The sequence below is a fragment of the Brienomyrus brachyistius genome, chromosome 16, assembly GCF_023856365.1.
Source record: "Brienomyrus brachyistius isolate T26 chromosome 16, BBRACH_0.4, whole genome shotgun sequence".
Classification (NCBI taxonomy): domain Eukaryota; kingdom Metazoa; phylum Chordata; class Actinopteri; order Osteoglossiformes; family Mormyridae; genus Brienomyrus; species Brienomyrus brachyistius.
Window position 1 is genome coordinate 20,022,701 of NC_064548.1, and position 19,655 is coordinate 20,042,355.

General features: G+C 46.7%; 2 protein-coding genes across 2 annotated transcripts; both read left to right on the plus strand.

Annotated features, from left to right (window-relative positions):
* The first annotated feature begins 264 nt into the window (after positions 1-264).
* On the plus strand, positions 265-6,305 carry LOC125710258 (dnaJ homolog subfamily B member 11-like). The gene is made up of 10 exons (XM_048979809.1): positions 265-434; positions 1,048-1,204; positions 1,857-1,957; positions 2,412-2,541; positions 2,671-2,813; positions 2,928-3,010; positions 3,435-3,492; positions 3,728-3,839; positions 3,969-4,128; positions 5,262-6,305. Exons 1-10 carry the CDS (start codon positions 361-363, stop codon positions 5,324-5,326), a joined length of 1,083 nt encoding a protein of 360 aa, XP_048835766.1. The 5' UTR covers positions 265-360; the 3' UTR covers positions 5,327-6,305.
* A 746-nt stretch (positions 6,306-7,051) lies between these two features.
* kansl1l (KAT8 regulatory NSL complex subunit 1-like) lies at positions 7,052-18,343 on the plus strand. Its single transcript, XM_048977761.1, has 14 exons — positions 7,052-7,361; positions 7,609-8,295; positions 11,125-11,266; positions 11,550-11,723; positions 11,876-11,982; positions 13,069-13,198; positions 13,828-14,011; positions 14,092-14,235; positions 15,070-15,195; positions 15,369-15,454; positions 16,076-16,200; positions 16,478-16,532; positions 16,751-16,863; positions 17,619-18,343. The coding sequence occupies exons 2-14, from the start codon at positions 7,760-7,762 to the stop codon at positions 17,671-17,673; spliced, it is 1,977 nt and encodes a 658-aa protein (XP_048833718.1). The 5' UTR covers positions 7,052-7,361; positions 7,609-7,759; the 3' UTR covers positions 17,674-18,343.
* The last annotated feature ends 1,312 nt before the right edge of the window (positions 18,344-19,655 follow it).

The window sequence follows — 19,655 nt, forward strand, 5'->3', positions numbered from 1 at the left end:
ATGCTACTTTTTGTTACAGAGCAAAATTTGGCTTTTACTAGCTTTTCACGTAATTATATGCCAGCCTAAACCATAGATATCTGAAACCCATAAAGTTATGGAATCATAAAAATAAAAAAGACTTTTTTCCGTAGGTTTAAATATTGAAAATTATAATCAACCTTGTCGTAAAACAGACCCTACACCACACACACTACATGAAATAAAAATATAACAATTGTTCTGACTGGGGTGGGGGGAGAGCCATCGGAGGCGGGTCCGCCGGCGGAAGCGGTAAGACTGCGTGTGAAAGCAGGAAACACCGTTCTGACACAGGAGCCGGGTATCTCGGTTGGGCTTAACGAAACAATACCCACTGCTATGGCTGTCGGGGCTGTGAATCTGCGTTGCTTATGCTGCTTACTGCTTTATTTCACGGCGACAGCCTTCGCGGGGTGAGTAACCGCATAGCCGGTGGTGATCCGCGTCTCTTGCCGGTACACATGTTGTACTCTGATTGGTCTGCACGCTGCACGGGCTGCTGGGGCCGGTGGGAAATATTTCTGAATATAACATTTTATATTCTGCATGCTAGATATCCTCAGAGTGTACGTGGTAAAATGCTTTCAGTGCTGATGTTTTCCGCTTCTCATAAGCAGACTTCGTTGTTATTTTCACACAGTAACAATGACAGCACCTGCAGCCCGCATCTATTCCCCTGCGTGATTTTCTAATTTAAATATGCTTGTTTGCGGTTAATAATACGCCGTTACATTAGATGACCCCATCACCTAGCGCTTACACCGGTTTCTCCTCTGTGTGTAATAATCCTTTCCTTTTAGATGGAGCAGAGACGGGGACTCCTTCCTTAAAAATAGTAACAGGGAGCAGCTACTCCAGTTTGTATTTTTCAATGGTACATACCCATAGGCTGAGCCTGTCACCTTGGATTTATTTAAAATTAGACTACGCTCAATACGTCGCTTTAGCGCTTATAGGCACTCAGAGTGGATATTTTATTAGCTCATGGTCGCTGTCACAATTAATGAAGTTCATAATTGTTCCTAGGCGTGATTTCTACAAAATCCTGGGTGTGAAGAAGTCAGCATCAGTTAAGGATATCAAGAAGGCCTACAGGAAACTAGCTTTGCAGCTTCACCCGGACAGAAACAGGGATGACCCTTCGGCTCAGGACAAGTTTGCGGACCTAGGGGCGGCTTATGAGGTGCTTATGTCCGAAATGCAATCGCTTTGCGTGCGCGTGTGAATACTAGCTCACAAATGCTAGTTTTCCATTTGAAATCAGCTTAACATCATAGAATGTCTAATCATGCGTACAGGGGTTTTAATCTACGTAGCCGACTAACCACTCAAGTAATCGTGGTGTTTATACAAATATGAACTTTTTCGTATTTTAAAGACGTAATGTTATTTAATACTTAACCGTTACAGTTAGTTGTATTTATGAATGAACCTCTAGGCTAAAACACTGTGGTTCAGCATGACTCGGTCTACACTACCAAGAGGCGTGACTTAATGGCGCCGCACAACGTTTCGGCGTTTCGATTGGTGGGGAGAAATGTGTGGCCGCTTTCTATTGGGTCTTGCATTCAGGGTGATAGTTGAACCCAGAACGTGGCTGTGTGAAAATGCGAAGTGGATCGGGAATAAGTGGGGCGGGATTTAATTGCACGCTCTCCTCTTTGAGTGGTGGAATAGCTGCAACTTCAAGAATTTAAGTCCAGGAAATAACACATTTAACCCACCCTAGAAATTTATTTGGCGAAAACTTACGTGGGAGTGTGTTACAAATGTTTCTACTCAACCAAAATTTACTGATCAGTGAACATCGGCATTAAAATGGTTTGTGATATCAGGTTCTCACGGACGAAGAGAAAAGGAAGCAGTACGATGCCTATGGAGAAGAAGGTTTGAAGGAGGGTCATCATCACAGCTCGCACGGAGATATCTTCTCCAGGTGAGCAGTCGTATGGAAGCTAGATGGGGAAGGAGATGATAAAATTGTACATACACAGATGGTTTTGGTTTTCCAACCCGGTCCTTGAGGACCATTCGGCAGTCCATGGGGAGCTGGGAGGTAGCAAAAACGTGGACCAGCTGGGGATCCCTGATGACCGGGTTTGGAAAGCCTGCTGCAGAGCTGTGGATAGGATAGATACTGAACTCTGTGTTTTAGTCAAAATTTTCTTTATAATTTCCTTTTATTATGAAACTATTCAGAATAAAACATTCAATATAACAAATGTATGTATATTTATGTCTTTTGCTGATTTTATTTTTGTGTTGGTCTCAGTTTTATAGCAGCATTTCTGAACACACGTCTGATTTGATGAGTGTGAGATCTGTGATCCTTACTTCGCTAGCAGTGTGAAACTCGTACTTAAATTGTATTTCCTCTTTGCATGTCGCAGCTTCTTTGGTGACTTTGGGTTTTTTGGTGAAAATCAGCGGCAGCAGGACCGGAACGTCCCCCGAGGAAATGACATTGTGCTGGACCTTGAGGTGACGCTTGAAGAAGTCTACTCAGGCAACTTTGTGGAAGTGAGTCTCACGTGTGTGCCTGCATGGAAGATGATTCCGCTGGAGTCGTCATCCCCTTACGTATTTCACCATTATAAGAGCCTTCAGCACTGATTCGTTTCCTCCTCTTCCTCCATTTTTCCTGCTCAGGTTGTGCGTAACAAGCCTGTAGCCAAAGAGGCACCAGGGAAGAGGAAATGCAACTGTAGACAGGAGACGAGAACCACTCAGCTGGGACCTGGACGCTTCCAGATGACCCAGGAAGTCGTCTGCGATGAGTGTCCCAATGTGAAGTGAGCTTCCACAGTGTCCTTGTCTCGCTCTGTCGTGCCAGTTCTATGTCAGTGGAATGTCAGTTCTATAAATATGAGAATATGACTTTTGAGAGTCTCTCTCTCTCAACACAGGATGGTAAATGAGGAAAGAACATTGGAGGTGGAGATTGAGCAAGGTGTGCGGGATGATATGGAATACCCCTTTATTGGAGAAGGTAAGGAGCGAAGGATTCGCGTGGGAATGCGGCAGGTGGGCCTGGAGCTTTCGGGATATCCGGCTTCAGTGTGTTTATTACGCAGAATAGACTTTTGCCTTCGTGACAATGTAATGGCGGCACTGAGATCCTGTACTGGTGACGGACAGATGGATGGAGGGATGTAATGAGTGAGAAAAGTGCTGCCCGGAATCCAAAGCACATCAGTAGACCTTAGATCTGTAAACAAATTATTAACTTGCCTTGTATAATCAAAACACGCATCTGTGGGACGCACTTAGTCTGAATGTCAGAGATATTCATGTATTTACACTTTGAGCTCAGTCAGTGTCCCAGGTTTATTAATACAGTGATGATCACTCAGCCCTGGCTTGACACACATATCAGACTGAGTTTCTCTATCTTCTTTCCTCTCCTCCATCAGGTGAACCGCACATCGATGGCGAACCAGGAGACCTCCGCTTTCGCATTAAAGTGATGAAGTAAGAGTGCACTGTTCTCTGAGATGTTCTGGCCCTACTGAAACGGGCATCTAAACTTTAACAACTACGAGGCATTGAACTAGATAACGCTCAAGTCCTCTCTAGCTTTATGAAAGTGGACACGCGTTCCCCTACACAGGACCGTAGTTTGGTTCTCCGTAGTGCTGGAATGGGGGGCGTCAGTGGTACCAGCGAAGGTATGCTGAGAGTAATGTCTGACCGGATGTACCAACAGGCACCCGGTGTTTGAAAGGCGAGGAGATGACCTTTACACTAACGTCACAATCTCCCTGGTGGAGGCACTGATGGGCTTTGAGATGGATATCGCTCACTTAGACGGACATAAGGTACGTATTCATACGGACTCTCATATACACTCCTACCAGGCTGAGAAGCGTATGTGTACATGTTTACCTGCCCCCGCCTCCCGGCCCCCCTCGCCTGTGACATGGACGGTGTTAATGCTTTTGTGACAGGTTCACATTGCGAGGGACAGGATCACCAAACCTGGTGCCAAGCTATGGAAGAAAGGCGAAGGTCTGCCCAACTTCGACAACAACAACATCCGTGGTTCCCTGATTGTCACCTTTGACGTGGAGTTCCCCCGGGAGCAGTTTGACGAGCAGCAGAAAGCAGGTGAGGGAAGTGGGCGGGGGTACAGGTGGGAGGGGGGCAGTTGGATGCCCTCCCGAATGCCACCATGCCGCCCATTCAAACAAACATTCTCATTTATGCATGTCTATTGAGCCTTATATTAATATATATTATATTAAATCCATTTAACAGACAGTGCCTTATTCTGACTGTTATCAGCAAACTCCACTCCTCTGAACAAGATGGGTGTGTCATCTAATGACTTGTGCTGTTAATATCATATGCACAAGGCATATTGACGTTTGGTGAAATCTAGTACCCCACTTAATAATCAGTGTTTCCCAATCCAGTCCTTGGGGACCCACAGCCGGTCCATGTTTTTGCTCCCTCCTAGCTCCCTGTCAAACAGTCCACGTTGTTGCAAAAAATGAGGACTATCTGTGGGTCCCTAAGGACTGAACTCGCTAGATTTAGATTGTTTGTCTGCCTTCCCAGTGGTATATCATGGACAGTATTGTTCATATAATGGTTACAACTGGGTTTTGAAAAAGCAGATACCATTTGTAATGAAAATGACCCTGAATATCAGACGGTATGTGCAATCATCTTGAGTTAATTTTCTGCCCTTTCTGTTTACCCATCTGCTTGAAATTCTGTTATGTTGTGAAAATAAGATGCAGCTGTTTAGTCAGAGGGATCGATCTCTTAATTTGAAGAAGTTAAGCAATAAAGTAGAACATATTTAAAAAGTAGAATGAATTTGTGTTTAGTCGAGGAACATTTGTAGAAAATTCCTAATATGTTACTTTATGGTTTGTTTTATTATTAATGGATATTTTAGCGCTATAACAATATCAAACATCCATCCCTCCATTTTCCAACCGCTTATCCTTCTGGGTCGCCGGGAGTCCAGAGCCTATCCTGACCAGCCCGTCACAAAATTGTTAGGAGAACAAATTTACAATTGCCCTGACTGAAACTGCATTTGGAAACCGTGCTAGGGGCGTGAGTTCAGACTCCTGGGCTGTCCTAAGATAGTGGGATGTGCTGGTTTTTGCTCAGCCTAAGTTGACGGTGTAATCGAGCAGCATGCATTAAAATAGGATTAAACTCCCCCCCAGAGTGAAGCGTGCAGAGTTAATGTTGTAACCTTGTGACCTTTTGTGACCTTTCAGGTATACGGCAGCTGCTGAGGCAAGCTTCAGTACAGAGGGTGTATAACGGATTGCAGGGGTACTGAAGACCCATCTCCCCCGAACTGTTCCCTCACGCAAATGCGGGAGCCAGTCTCCATGCGTGGATCTATTTATTTTTAAGACTGTACTCAGGATGGCTGGATTTGTATGTTCTCTCTTCATTTTTAATAATGTGCGCCTCTTGTTCAGTTTTTTTAATAGTACCAGTGCCTCTGTCATGATTGTTTTTGGTAAGGATCACCGTTAGATTTTTATTTCATGTTTTTAATTGTTTTTCTTTGACACATACCCCTTGGCTTCAGTCGGAAGAGATTGGACCTATGAGCTGTCAGTTATGCCGATTCCACTGGTACAAACAGACAAGGTTGCATTTTAAATGAGCATGGGTGTCCTGCACTAGCGCCCTGTGACCTGTGTGGGTCACTTGAAATGTCTCCCATTTAAATTTTTTAGTTTATTCCAACAACAAAGTATGCTTGTGCCTGATGATCGCCACCAGGGAAGTACGCCGTTTGTACGTGCCATCTCTGACCACCTGTGTAAAACGTACCAGCAGACAGGAAATATTAAAGATCATAAGCGGATTAAAAGGTATTTCTTACTGCCTGGGTCTCTGAGCACGTTTCCCTGCCTGTCTTTGCAGTGCTGGGCTTTGCGTAACAGTGCCCACCCTTAGCTGTACTGCCCAGTGCTCAGTGGGATTTTAGTTTGTTATGGTATCTGTGATCCCTTCCACACGCATGCAATGTAAGCCGTCCACTGGCCTACACTCCCCTTACAGGATGACTTTGGCAAAGTGGCAACACATCAACACACACATTCATGCAAAAGCACAATAGATTTCTGCTGAATTCTAAGTATTTAAATGTGGTGCTTGTTGACGGACAATGTTGTCCCTGGCGCGTTTTTTTGCATACATATTGGTGTTTTGTCTTGCCGAGCCATTTATTGCTTAAGATGGTTTTATTGGATGCTAAATAATTTAACCAATTTGTATTTATTTACTGGCCGGTAACAGTAAATTGTTATTAACTCGCTCCATTGATGTGTTTTTGAATCGCAATGATCAGCAGGATCAGATTCAATTACATTTTAGATCAAATTGACTGTCTGCTAACCTCACTTCATACTTTTCCGTTTTAGTGTTTAACCAACCTTTAATCTATAAAAGCTAAGCGTTTTCCAGACAAGCCATGTTTGTCCTTTAGGTGGGGGTGTTTTTATTGCTACCATTTTAATGGCATGCAATACTACATCTTAATAAAACAACCGTTATTAAACAGAAGATGAAAATCTGCAGTTACCAAAACAAGACCAGTAGATGGCAGCAGCGCATAACGGTTGTCTTGAGTTTAGCTTTAAGAATCGGTGTAAACGGCACACGTGACTTAATCCGCCTGAAGACATTTTAGAAATAGATCCCCAATTCCCCACACTTAATAAACCCTACCGAACTAGCAAGTCTGTAACTTGGGGATCTATTTCTCCTGTATCAGTTTGTAAATCCAAAGAAAGAAAACTGAAAAATTACAAAGTATGATTAGGTGAAAATATGATGTGCTTTTACAGTTTCCTGGTTCCTGTAGTCGCTTGATGACCACAACTATGGACATGGTCCATCAGACATGGTCCCATTTTAGCGTTTACGGGGGATCCTGAAACAGACGGAATTTCCTTTCGCAAAACACTACAGGTTGATTGTCTTCACGAGCTGCATTCAAGTCGTACACGTATATTCTTGAAGAGCACGGGGGTCTCCGGCAGAGGGAGCAAAACTACCTCAATAATTGGATATAGAAAAAATCAACTAAACCAGGAGTTTCATGGGGATCTGTTCGAGCGGTATATTTAAACACGTGTATATTAGTAGACTGTATAAAAGTTAAAATGAAAACGCTGTTCGGAAAGGCAACGTAGGTGAAATTTCATACTAGGGCTCCTGGCGCCCTTCCTATTGGCTGACGCCATCGCGGTGATTTGCATAGACCCGCCCAGGCAGGTTACGTCTGGGAGAAAAGACGCGCAAGCGGGTCTGTCGGACAGTCTGGGTACCAGGACGCAAATGGAGCTGTGATGAATGTAAGTGAGGGAAGGTCTCCTGCAACAGACAAGCCTTTTTTTAATAGACATTAATTAGACAGTGTATTACAAAAGCGTGCTACTTACTGTTAAATGGCAGTGTTGCTTCTGTGCCTGATTTTTATGAATTAGCCCACTAGTTTCTGAATGTTATAAGCAATTTTCTTAACCTTTTTTTAACCCATTTAACTGAATAGCTTACCACTTCTGACAAGCTGCTTGTATTTGAATGTTCTTTCACCCGTAGAGACTTTTTCTCCTTGCTTCCGAGTTCACCGAAGATCTCAGCAAGTCCTCCTTGCACAGAAGATCTTGTGCCGACTTTTAGAGCTATTTCTAAATTGCAGCCGGGGGATCCTTTCTACCTTACATGACTCTGACCGCGAGGGCCTTTAGTAATGTCGCCAGCTTTGCCAGAGTCCTTCACGCTTAAGCCCTCTGGGGAGAAGAGGAGCTGGCTGCATAGGTCTGGAGCTACAGCCCCAGCTGCGAAAGAGAAGCTGTCCCAGCTTCAGCCCAGCGGCCTGCGTACAGAGCAGCAGGTGTGGGATCGAAGAGTTCACTGTGTTTCCCAGCACTGGAGCCTGGTCAGGCGGGCCACGCTCATGCAGCGCCGCGTCAGGACTCTCCTGGGGGAGCACACCATCCAGCACTTCGTCCGCCAGCTGGACACCCTGAGGGAGCGGTGTCTTGAGAAGGACGCACTCCCAGCATCCCCTGGTCCTCTACCACAGGAGTCGAGCTTCCCTGGGATTGCAGAAGCTGGTCTCACACATGCTCGTCAGGGCCAGGATGCCTCGAGGGACATCCAGCGCCTTGCCAGCCGTATTCAGGTGGTCATGAAAGAGGCTCAGCTTGACTCTGATGCCACAGAGAGCAGCTCAGATGAGGAGCCTGACCGCGATGTCACACCAGGACCACAGGGGGCGCAAGTGTGAGTAGCGGACCGATAGAGGAGCTTCTTCCTGTAGGTGTGGTCCACTTGTCGATCACAGCATCCTGTGAAGTGCATAAATGGTAGAAACCCCAGTGTTGTTTTTCTGAAGAACACGTTGGTTTGGTCGAGCTCTGTGTAATCTGTTATTTCTCACTTTCGATGCACCATATGGACACTGGCTCTGTGTCCATATGGGTGTAATGGTTTAATACACTGACTCTAAAAGCATCGTCACGCAAACACGGCACTCATACATTCATATTCACTGGCTTGGCAGACACCTTGCTCTAACATGCCACTGTTTATATGACATAGTGCCTTAGATTTTCTACAGTTACACTCAGACAGCAGAAGTTTACATTCCTGTTGTAGGCGGGCATTGTGTGAGCCAATGAAACGCATCCCTTATTTAAACTGAAAGCGCAGGGTTCAAACATCAGAGCATGCAGTGCTGCACTGGGAACGTGAAGCACTGCAGAGATGTTTAGAAACACACAGAGTCATTTGGTTATACTCTGCCGGGTTTGGCTTTGTCCAATTGCGTGGCAGCATCGGTTTGTCTCGAGCCTTGTCACCTCTTCACAGCTGCTTAACATTCTTGTCTTCTGATTGCCATCGAGAGCGCTACGTGCACGTCCCATCTCGCTTGGCGGCCCCAACTTCCTAGCACTCAGAGCTTTTCTTGATCTGAAGGACCACTCAAGTAGGAGGCATAGAGCCACGGCTGATAGAAGCCTGAATCCGAAGTGACCTGCACAGCTGAAAGAGACAATGCGAGCGCAGAGCTTTCATCAAGAGCAGCAGTCATGTTTGATTTGGAGTGGGTGGGTATCTTTGGAGTCTCTCCAATCGCACCAGCAGATAAGCACCAAATCAAGGACAATATGGCTAAAGTCTCCTCACCCCCACAAGGTCTCGTCCTTGAGAGAAACAGGGCAGGGTTAGAAGAAACAGCTTGATATACCCTGGAGGACATTATTCCCCTCCCCTTTCAGAATCAAACTTCCAGTAATTTAGAAATAGGAACGATAAATTTGACATGGTTACCGTTCTGGTGATGAGAGAGTTTCAAATGCTGGCAAACGGCAAATAATTCTGGATGCCTCCAAGAGCACGTCCACGCGCTCCTGCGAGACAGCAGAGAGCAAAAATGCAAGAAAAGCCCCCTCCTCTGTTCTCTAAAAGCTTAGGTATTGTGTGTCACGCCTTCACAAGCATCTTACACTTCTTGGTGTGATAATCATCACACAGAGAGCGTTGCAGTCGGGTTGTTCACTGAAGCCTGACGTCTTTGTTGGGTCAGCATTTGCAGGCTCCGCATTTAGTGGTGGCGGATATGTTTCCTCATTTGTCTCTGGGTTTTCTTTCTTCACTTTCTGTCGATATGGTTGACGTTTAGTATTTACAGTAAAACGGGGCCCCGGTGTAAGTCAGGAATGTGAGGGGAATTTGCGGACCACAGTGATGTGCTGTAAGCCTGTCCGACTGCTGGTTTGATGGCTGTTTCTTCTGCTCTTTTTCTTGGTTTCATGTTGGGCTTTTCCGCCATTAAGATTGTGCTGTGAGGCTCCCTGGCTCCTAAGACATTAGCCCTGTTGTCCTGGTTGCTCACAAGGCTTTGGGCCGATCCTTCAGCCCCCTTCCCATGGTCCTCTCCCTTAGTCTCTAACGCGCTCAGTAGGCTCTGGCATGGGGACAGTCTCGCTTTGCTGAGGTTGTAACCCAATGCTATGCTAACTGGTGCATGAAACTGGGAGCAGATGGTAACCGATACTGTCCACTATTTATTAATAAATAAACTTTGTCCCTTTACATGTGTCTGAGTGGTAGCTGCACAGAGACACTTTCCTGTACAATATGCTTAGAGGAAGCTAGAGGGGCTCCATTCATCTTGGGGATACCGGTTCTTTCTCTCTGCGGTCTGTCTGGGTCCTCGTTCTTCTGGTCGCACCGCGTATCTGGCACGGAGAGGTTTATGCTCATTGCGGTCCTTAGCTGGCAGGGATAATCTGGGTCTGGTCCCAGTTCAGATGGCTGTGGAGGGCCGAAGGGGTCCAGGGGCTTTCCCCGGCTCCGGGATTAAGGGATTTCCCTGGACGTAACGGCTGGCCCAGTGGGCGGGAGGAAACTACAGAGTCACACACCCCACAGCCCTCCTCCTTCAGGGACTGGGGCTTAATCACTCTGCGAGCTCACCAGCCTTTTGTCTGGGAAAGGAAACCGCTCCCACCCACCCATCCATCCATCCATCCGTCCATCCACGTTCTGAAACTGCTCGTCCTATTCAAGATCACGGGGGGTTCGGAGTCAATCCTGGACGCTACAGCTGCACGGCAGGGAACAAGCCAAAGGATGGGGGGCCAACCAGAAACAGCTTCCTTGGGCACCTTACTGTACGCAGTGTGGAGCTGGGAGGACAACCTGACCGGAAACAGCAGCTGACACAGCGATCCACAGCAATGGGGCTGAAAGCAGAACCTCACTGTTCCACAGAAAAATGTGTGACTTCTTCTTTGATGTAAAAGTGGGTATTTTAGCTGCTAAGCAGGACAGTAAGCTAATCCCAGCATCCTCTCTGTAGCTGTAACAGATTGTTGGAAATGGAATAGCAGTGATTTGGATGCTCGTTTTCCACTTTGCATTATGTCATGATTTCATCAGACCGAATTATGACCTGTATATGGTTAGTTAACCAGCGGTATTTTAGTTGTCATGTCGGGTGGGGTTTGGGCTAGGAATGACCTGCTACAGTGTGTTCATGATGTGAGTGTAGGGATGGGTACTGGCTATAGGGGGCGCTCTGATGGAGTCCCTCCATGCTGACAGCCGCGGCGGGCGGGAGTGGCGCTGGCAGAACAAGCGCGCTGAGATCGGCAGCCGTTGGGCCTGGTTGCAGGTGCGACTGGCAGAACTGGGAGCCCAGATCCAGATGCTCGATAACTTTCACAGGAGGATCGTCTCCAACAAGGTGGGAGCCCAGAACAATGCCAACTTTAGGCAGATTCATCACGGTTCTGCTGCTATAGCCATTAGTCTACTCGCATGGATACTTTCTCTCCATTTCTAGTGAAAAATAACTTCCATAAACATGGTTCTTAATCTGCTTCCTAGAGTTAAAGTATCACCTTTCTATGTATGATGTCGTCAGACTTGGACGCTGTGCAGTGTGTAATGATTGAAAGGGGCTTTCCTCCCATGGCACTTCCTCGTTGTAGCTGCTGAGGAAGTTTCCTGGTGTGTGTGTCTCCCAGGGGCGGGTGGTCCTGGCAGGGCCATGGTCCTCAGCAGGCAACATGGGCCAACAGGCATGCTCCTTGCAGACGGGACCCTCCTCTGCTCATCCCTGCTGCTCTAATGACTCCGCCTCCGATCCGGAGGCAGAGCCCAGCAGCCCCACGCGCCTCCTGAGGAACATCGAGAGGCAGGTGAGGCTTCACAGACACACAGCTGGACGTTTTATGTAAAGCATGATGAATGGCTGTTCAGGGGTCAGAGGTCATCAGAGGGCCGGTCTGTAAACTGCAGTAGTAACCTGGGCAGCCAACGGGCCGTAACGTGATACTGGTGTACCTTTCAGAGCGCCCAGTTGGCACAGATTGTGAGCAGACTGAGGGAGCCCCTGTGCTCAGCCCCCCTGACCGTGCCGGAGCCCACCCTCCCCAGCAAGGGGACCGACAGGAGCAAGTAGGAGCAACGTCCTCTGATCTTACTGTCCTTCATTACTGAAAACCTATAGCCCAATTACCACAGAGCTATTCAGCAGCGCAAGTTAGCTCAGTACATAATCATTAATATAATGCGTCGTTTATCTTAAAACAACACAATGTTCACGCTGAAATCCTGCCTCCACTCTGCATGTGTGTGGAGTTCCCCTGTTCTCCCCATGTCTGTATAAGCTTCATCCGGCTTTTCTGTGTTCCTCCCATTGTCCAGAAACATTTTTAGGCCAAATTTACTGGATTAGCAGCAATGAAGGATGAGGGTGAGGTGGTGTATGTGTTGTTTACAGTGTTCTCCTGCTGATGTTAGGTGTGTATTGCGACGTCAGTGTTTCCCTGAGCAGAGAACATAGCCTCCAGGGGCCTCTGTCCATCTGACCAGCCTGTCAGAATGGGAAGGAAGATGACAGATGACGACTAAGTTAATCAAGTGTGGCTTAGGGCCCTGAAAAGACTTGGGCAGCCTTGAGTGTAATGTACAAAAGATGAACATCAAAACTGCTAATTAAAGTAGGACATAAATTTAGTTTTAACTGAGTAGGGCTTCCTCACGTCTGCTGTAGATGGTATTTCAGGTGACGTCATGTGCGTGACAGTGACACAATAGGTTGCTGATGGACTCTACACCATATGACTCTCCATGCAAACATGACTCCTTTTGTTGAAATTTAGTTAATGTTTAGGTAATGTGAAAAGTAAATTAACCCAGTTAGCAGCTAATGAATTGAACACTAAGCCACCAGTTAGTTATAATCTAGAAACTCCTTGCACTTTGATCATTGATGTTACCTGGTTTGGGGCTGCTAAGATAAATGATGACCCAGTCTTTACCGTCCAGACAAAAGTAAAGGCAGTAGTAAGATTTGTGTTTTAGTTATATTTGTTTTATATTAAATTTAGGGCCTTTTAATACAAAAATGATCATTGGATATTTTTCTTGTCTGTCTTCCAGGAAGAGGTTGTGGGAGGAGCCTGTATTTATCCTGCATGAGCTTGCCTGTGGCTGCTGTTTTCCTGATGTGTCCTACTGGACTGTCTCTCCCTTTTTCAGACAAGTTCATCTTACGACGCGCCAGAGTCGTTGCAGGAAGTCCAGCCAATCAGCTCGTACACGCCCCCTCCTCACCTACCATAAGCGCCGCCTCTTCACTTTTGACTCCCGATGTCCAGGCATGCAGCAGGTAAGAACTGGACCGGAGTAAGAGGAGCATCCAAATCTGCTGTCTGTGGTTAGCTGTGGCCCGAGCTGGAAAAGGGGAATCATCGCAGGTCGTCCCCACATGGCAAACGAAGCCTCACATTTTTATGGCTTTGTTTGGCTTAGCCTTGCAAAATGCTTCTCTTGATTCATTGCCCAGCACCAGAAGTGGGGAAAGCAGGCAAACCTTTAGCTTAAAACAACGAGTCCTTCACAGATAGATGCTTCCTTGTCTGTGCTAAGTCTAAGGAGCTGCATTTAGTGTTTTGTGATATTTAAAACTGTCAGGCTGTTGTGGGGCGATTGTTTGAGGGTGGTAACCTGCAGTATCATGAGTCCTGTCTGAAACATACAACTCTATCTGGATGAAAGGGCAGAATTTCAATCTTAGGTGTGTATTTGTGTGAATTCTCACTATTAGATAAGTAATCCCTGGAGATGGTATCTTTTTCTGCTGTGAAATGGTTAGAGACGCTGATTTCATTTAAAATAATTATATACACAGATTTACTGCAGACTAACAGTAGTGGAAATGCTAATTTAATTTAAATTGTTACAGTCACTCTCATCTCTGGTATTCATTGGTGCCCTCTGCTGGTGGGGAAAATGCAGCCCAGACTGTCGATGTCCTTACTGCCTGCACAGGAGCCCAGCCTCGCTTGCCCGCTCTGTGAATTCTGCTGTCCAATAGCTGTGAGCACAGAGCCCCATTGCTCCAGAGAGGCCCCCGTGGGAGTGGATGAGATAAAGTGGGCGGAGCTAATGAGGCCTCACCCAGTGCTGTCCCTCTCATCAGGTAAACATACTTTCTCAGGTTCAGGTGTTCCGGTGTCCTGTTTCATTTTTATATCCTGAAATATTCTGTCTCATCTACAGAGACTCCACTTTCCCTCTACCTCCAAAGTGCTTTCTGTAGAGATGCTAGGGTCCAACAGCCAGCACTGGTTCGGATAGAGAGGTCAAGCCCATGTTTTCTGCCTCCATCTAGGGATGCTGTATTTAGGACCCCACCTATGCTTGGTAAGGATCTTCAACAGGTTGACCTGTGGGTTGGTGAAGTTCAGCTGTCTTCGCATTGCTGTCACCCAGATTGCTTCGCGAAAAACATTCATGAATAGTACCTTGCCACACTTCCAGCTCGAAGGCCCAGCTTAGCTAACAGTGAGATTATGTGGTCATGGCCGGGTTCTTTCAATGCTGCTCAAACCTTCGGTTCTGGTCAAGGTTTCTTCAGCAGCGGCGTCTCTGGGACTGGAACCAGATGGAACCAGAAACCTGCAGCCTACAGCATTGAGACTGTGATCTCCATCCTGACTGCTGTATACTGTAAACCTGCTGTATACAGTAGGCTTCATTAAAAAGAGCTGCCTTATGCTTTGCTTCTCCATGCACAAAGCTTATTATTATTATTATTATTATTATTATTATTATACTGTATATATCCATATCATTGCCTCCAGTTGCCCCAGTTCCCCTTTAAGACAGAGGCAATGGAGGAACCGAGACTGACGCAAATTCTGCCAGCATGTTCTTGTATCTGGATCTGATTACTGCTTTGCAGCCAGAGATATGAAGATGTTTGATGACTCTAGTATTGTCCTGGCTTATCTGGGCCGGACACTCTGTTCTAGCTGTGAGAGCAGGCCGCATTGTCTCTGTGTGGTGTGGTCTGATCTCCAGCTGGTGCCGAGGGCTGTTCTTAGCGTCCAGTCGCGTCTCCTTCACTCTGGAATATGTGTCTCAGAAAGGTAGAACCTGCCTAGCCTGTAGGAGAAGTGCTTAAATGACTGCATTTATGATAAGGTGCGGCCTTGGCTTTGCATAGTGGAATCCCCTGTGTCTTGCATTCCCTAGTGTTCAGCTCCAATCCGAAGCGTCAGACGTTCCACAGAGAGGGGTCTCCTTTCACCCGACGAGGGCGGAGGAAGCGGATTCACTCAAACAGGAGCTCAGAGGGCAGGGAAAGAGGCTGCCAATCATGTAAGAGGGTGGAGTAAGATGATGGATATCCTTGCATGTGGTGTTTATCAATACTCTTAGTTCTTAAGTTATTCACAGAGGTTAGAATCCAACCAAAGGAACCCGAAGACATTGATGCTAATAGGGCACAGGGTCTGACCTGCGTGTGCTTTCCGTGTGGTGCATGCCCACAGATGCAGACCACTTCAGTAACCCTTCCACGGGCACGGAGGACAGCCCTGAGGGGGTCATGGTCCCCCAGGGCACCCTGACACAGCAGGTGGGTTGCTTAGCCTTTTGGCACAGAGCCTGAAAACATCTGCTTTGATTACCAGGGCTAATTACAGCTCTTACTCTGTTTCTGTGATTCAGTGCTCTGAGGTTAGGGGTCATTAACTGCATGAAAGCGCAGGTACAGTAACAGTCAGAAGTTTGGTACCCTACTATTTGAAATATTCAATACATTTTACAATAATTATAAAGACAACAAGATCATAAAATAACATATGGAATTATGGACTGACCAAAAAAAATTATAATCTGTTGGGGGACAGCTCCATGGGTTGGAACTCAGAAGGTTGCTGGTGCAAATCCCATGGTCAGTAGAGTGATGCCATCATTGGGCCCTTGAGCAAGGCCCGTAACCCCGATCGCTCCAGGGACTGACTGACCCTACTGTCTCCTCTGTGCCGGGTACATGTAGTGGCCTCCTGGGATGCTTTTCCAGCTGGCCTGAATCAGGTCTCCCAAATGCTGAGCACTCGCTGGCCGCTTTTCCTTCACGCTCTGGTCAGGCGGCCAGGTCACATGATGTGACACTATCACTCTCCTTTGCAGGCGGCTTGGCAAGTCCAGACTTTTCACTGTTACTTTATATTTACCATTTAACTTTGTGACGCAGAGGTGGGGAGGCTTGGGCCAACGTGGAGGGCTCTCTATTGACATCGATGATGTCATCATTCCCATTTCCCTGGCAACCGCAACCAAGAGGAAGGAATTGCAGCAGAAGCATATCATCACACCCAGGTACTCACACCTGTGGCCACCATAGGGATAGACACCCATTTGTAAAGGTCACAATCCCAGATATTAGTGTTATTGCGGCACTTCAACACAGAAGCCTTGTTTGGACACATACCGATTATATGTTGTCACAGTTTCTAAGGATCTGCAGATCATTTTTTTGCATACTTGTCAATGATCTACGTGTCAGCAGGTTGGTTTATTATTACTTAAATGGGGCCTAATGTCTAACCCATAATCCTGGTCCGTTCAGTAATTTCCGCACCTCTGCCTCGAACAGCTGGCGTGTCATTGAGATCGGGCCTCTAGATGCTGGAGAAGAAGCCCCTGTAGAGGTAAGGCTGTAGCTGTTTTCTCTGCTGGGCAGATGTTATGATGACCTGTCTCTGTAAAGGGGCAGCCATCCAGAGTTTTTAAGCAGGTGGATGATTAAGAAGACAATAGTGACAGAACACAGGTCTGCTGTATCTAATGCTTTTAATACAGTCAGTCTGTCATGACAAATGTGTTTATGACACGTTTCAGTTCTGGTGTCTCTTGCTGCCTTTCCCAGCTGGAGGCGGTCTCAGACAAGGTCTTCGCCTGCAGACATCTGCCTTACGAGGCCGCAGAGAGGCTCCGCTGGTACGGCTGGAAGTGCGGCCGGGGCCGGAGGCGGACTGACAGGTGGGCAGAGCGGCGGCTGCGATCGGTACGAGATGCGGAGCTGTTCTCACTGCTACGGGCCACTTAGTGAAAATGAGTCTGGTCCTGCCCAAGTCCCCAAATCGGGTTCTCAATATGCTCAGTACAAAAATAAAACCTTTATGTTATTTGTACATAATGGCAGTAGGAGAGTTTTCCAAACCCTCCGTCACGCCCCCGCTCTGGGCTCCGTGTGAAGAATTTCAGCATCGCTTCATTCGCAAGCTGTTTTATTTGTCCCTAAGAGGAGTGCGAATTAAAGAGGATTTTCATTGTCTCTGGCAGGAACCAGCACTTCCTGCTCATAGTTATACACACTTTGTTTACTTATTCTCAGTCCCTGCTGTCATTGTCTATAAAACAAAGTTATTATCTGTCTGCTTGTCCTGTATTCTCAGTGGCGGCTGGGGACTGATGACTGACAGTCATTCTGCACCATTGTTTGCAATCAGAAAGTCCACCATTATTTTGAAAATGTTTTCCTAAAACTCGATGAAAAAATACTCTTTCGCACATATTGGTGTTATTGTAATATTTTGTTGCTCCGGACATTTTGGAGTTTAGGTGACTGCAGGCAGTAAATCCATATGAGTGAGTCATAGATCTGGCCCTTTGGTCCTCTGTGGAGCTGCTGACCTGGTGGCCCCTCTAGGGGGCGCAGTGGAGTCCTGAAGCCCCTGCCTTTGTTTTTGTTTACCTGCTGTTCCTTCTGCATGACGGCCGACGTGTGGGGACAGTCCTGCCTGGAGCGGAAAGGCCCAGAGTGAGCCGTCTGCGCAGTCAGACAGATGATGAGGAGGACAGCAGACGGCTTCAGCTTCACCGCCGCCCATGATGGTATTGGGGGGGGGGGGGGGGGGGGGGGGCAGGCGAGTTCCCTCCTGGCAGAATGGTTGCTAATTCAGGGTGAGCAGCCATGACTTCCCCCTGTAGGATGCCTAAGTAGACATCACAATTTGCAGAGAGTAATGCTGAGATACCACACGGCCAAAACTGGATGCATGAATTTTAATGGCCGGACGAGACTTTATACAATTGTTTTATATTTTGGACAGTTTCTAGCTTTTAAAGCTTTGATCCACAATCTGAACATTAAACACTTTTATAAAAACACCTGTGGTGTTCCTTCAACTGTGTTGTGTCTAACGTAGGTGGTTCAGTTGGCGTGTATTTTCAGCAAGTTGACCCTGATTACAGAGAACTCATGGCCGGGGCGGTGTGAAGGGATACATGCTGTTTTGGGTTATGGGTCAGCAGCATCTGCAGCACGTTGCTATCATGGCTGTATGTGTGTGAGCTACAAATGCTTTTAAGTATGTTTGTTAAGCGTTTTGAGCCTTGTGGAGCCTGACAATCAGAACAAAATCACATGTCTTAGTGAAGTGTGCTTCCTTTAATTCAGGTCTTTGGTTGAGGTCCTTCATATGGATATATTATCCTATCCTATCGTATCCTATCCTGTCCTATCCTATCCTATCCTATCCTGTTGTGTCCCATCCCATTCCATCCCATTCCATCCCATTCCATCCCATTCCATCCCATCCCATCCCATCCCATCCCATCCCTCCTAATTTACAACCATGCAATAAATAATTCTTCAGGAGTGGACATAGCATGTGTAAGCATGCTTCATTACGTGTTTATGTGTGAGATTTCCGCGAATCTGCTATTTGTTTTGTTTGTGTCTTCCTTTGCCCTTGTGTCTTTTTGCCTGGGGCTTGTTAGCTTATTCAATGCAGATTAATACGTTGTTATGTAACCTATTATCTAACCTGTTACCCAGCATGCACAATATGTGCCGTGCACAGTGACTTTGCTGTCAGGTGGTACTTCTGGGAGATGCAAGAGGAAGAGGAGGTCCTGAGCCCGAATGGAGGCTGGCCGCTCTGGGTGCAGTGACAGCGTGCCCTGTTTTGGACGTTTTCCCAGCATGCAGCACAGTAAGAGCTGAAGACCAGCAAGCAGCCTGGTGTTTCACAGCCGTGATGTACCAGCTCGCCCTGCATTCTCGGTTCTTACTGAGTACCTCTACACTCCTTTGACAGACAGATTCTTTAGTGACTGACTCTGGTTGGATACTAACATGATACCGAGTGGCTGTGCATTTACCTTAACAGGAATATGTCAAAATAAGTCCAGGTTTTACATATTGCTTCCCTGGGATACATGAAGTAACACACATGGAAAATCATTTTGTGATCCATCAATAAGGGGAAAGTGATCAATGTATCAGAAAGAGGCAGAGGGTGGTTGACCTACTTAAAGCAGGTGCTGGGTACAAAAATCCATAAACGGTTAAATCAGCGACTAAGCACTGTTAGCGCGATAGGCAGAAAGATTACAAGTGCCACCTCCACACTAGCAAGCAGCACAAGGACAGCATTACGGAGAGCAGCCCACGAAGTCAGACGGCTGTGGTATAAATATAAAACACAATATAGAGGTGGGTCTCTGCGGCTTCTGGGCTGTTTGGCTGCCAGTTGTACTGGGGCTCCGTGACACGAATCCCACAAAGAACTTTATAACCACTAATTTGCTTGCCTTTGTGAAACCAAGATTTTCCAGCAACGCGAGGACCGGATATATAACTCAAAATCAACATGCGCATGTGAAATGCACAAATAAAACCAAGTTTAATTCGTCTCTGTCTGTCTGTCTCTGCAATATGTGTATGGATGTGTTCTGCAACTTTATTACATGTCTTTAAAAATTAGCTCAGGGACAACAATACGAGGGGCACAAGGCAGGGAGGTAGCCAGCAAGAGATGTCAGGC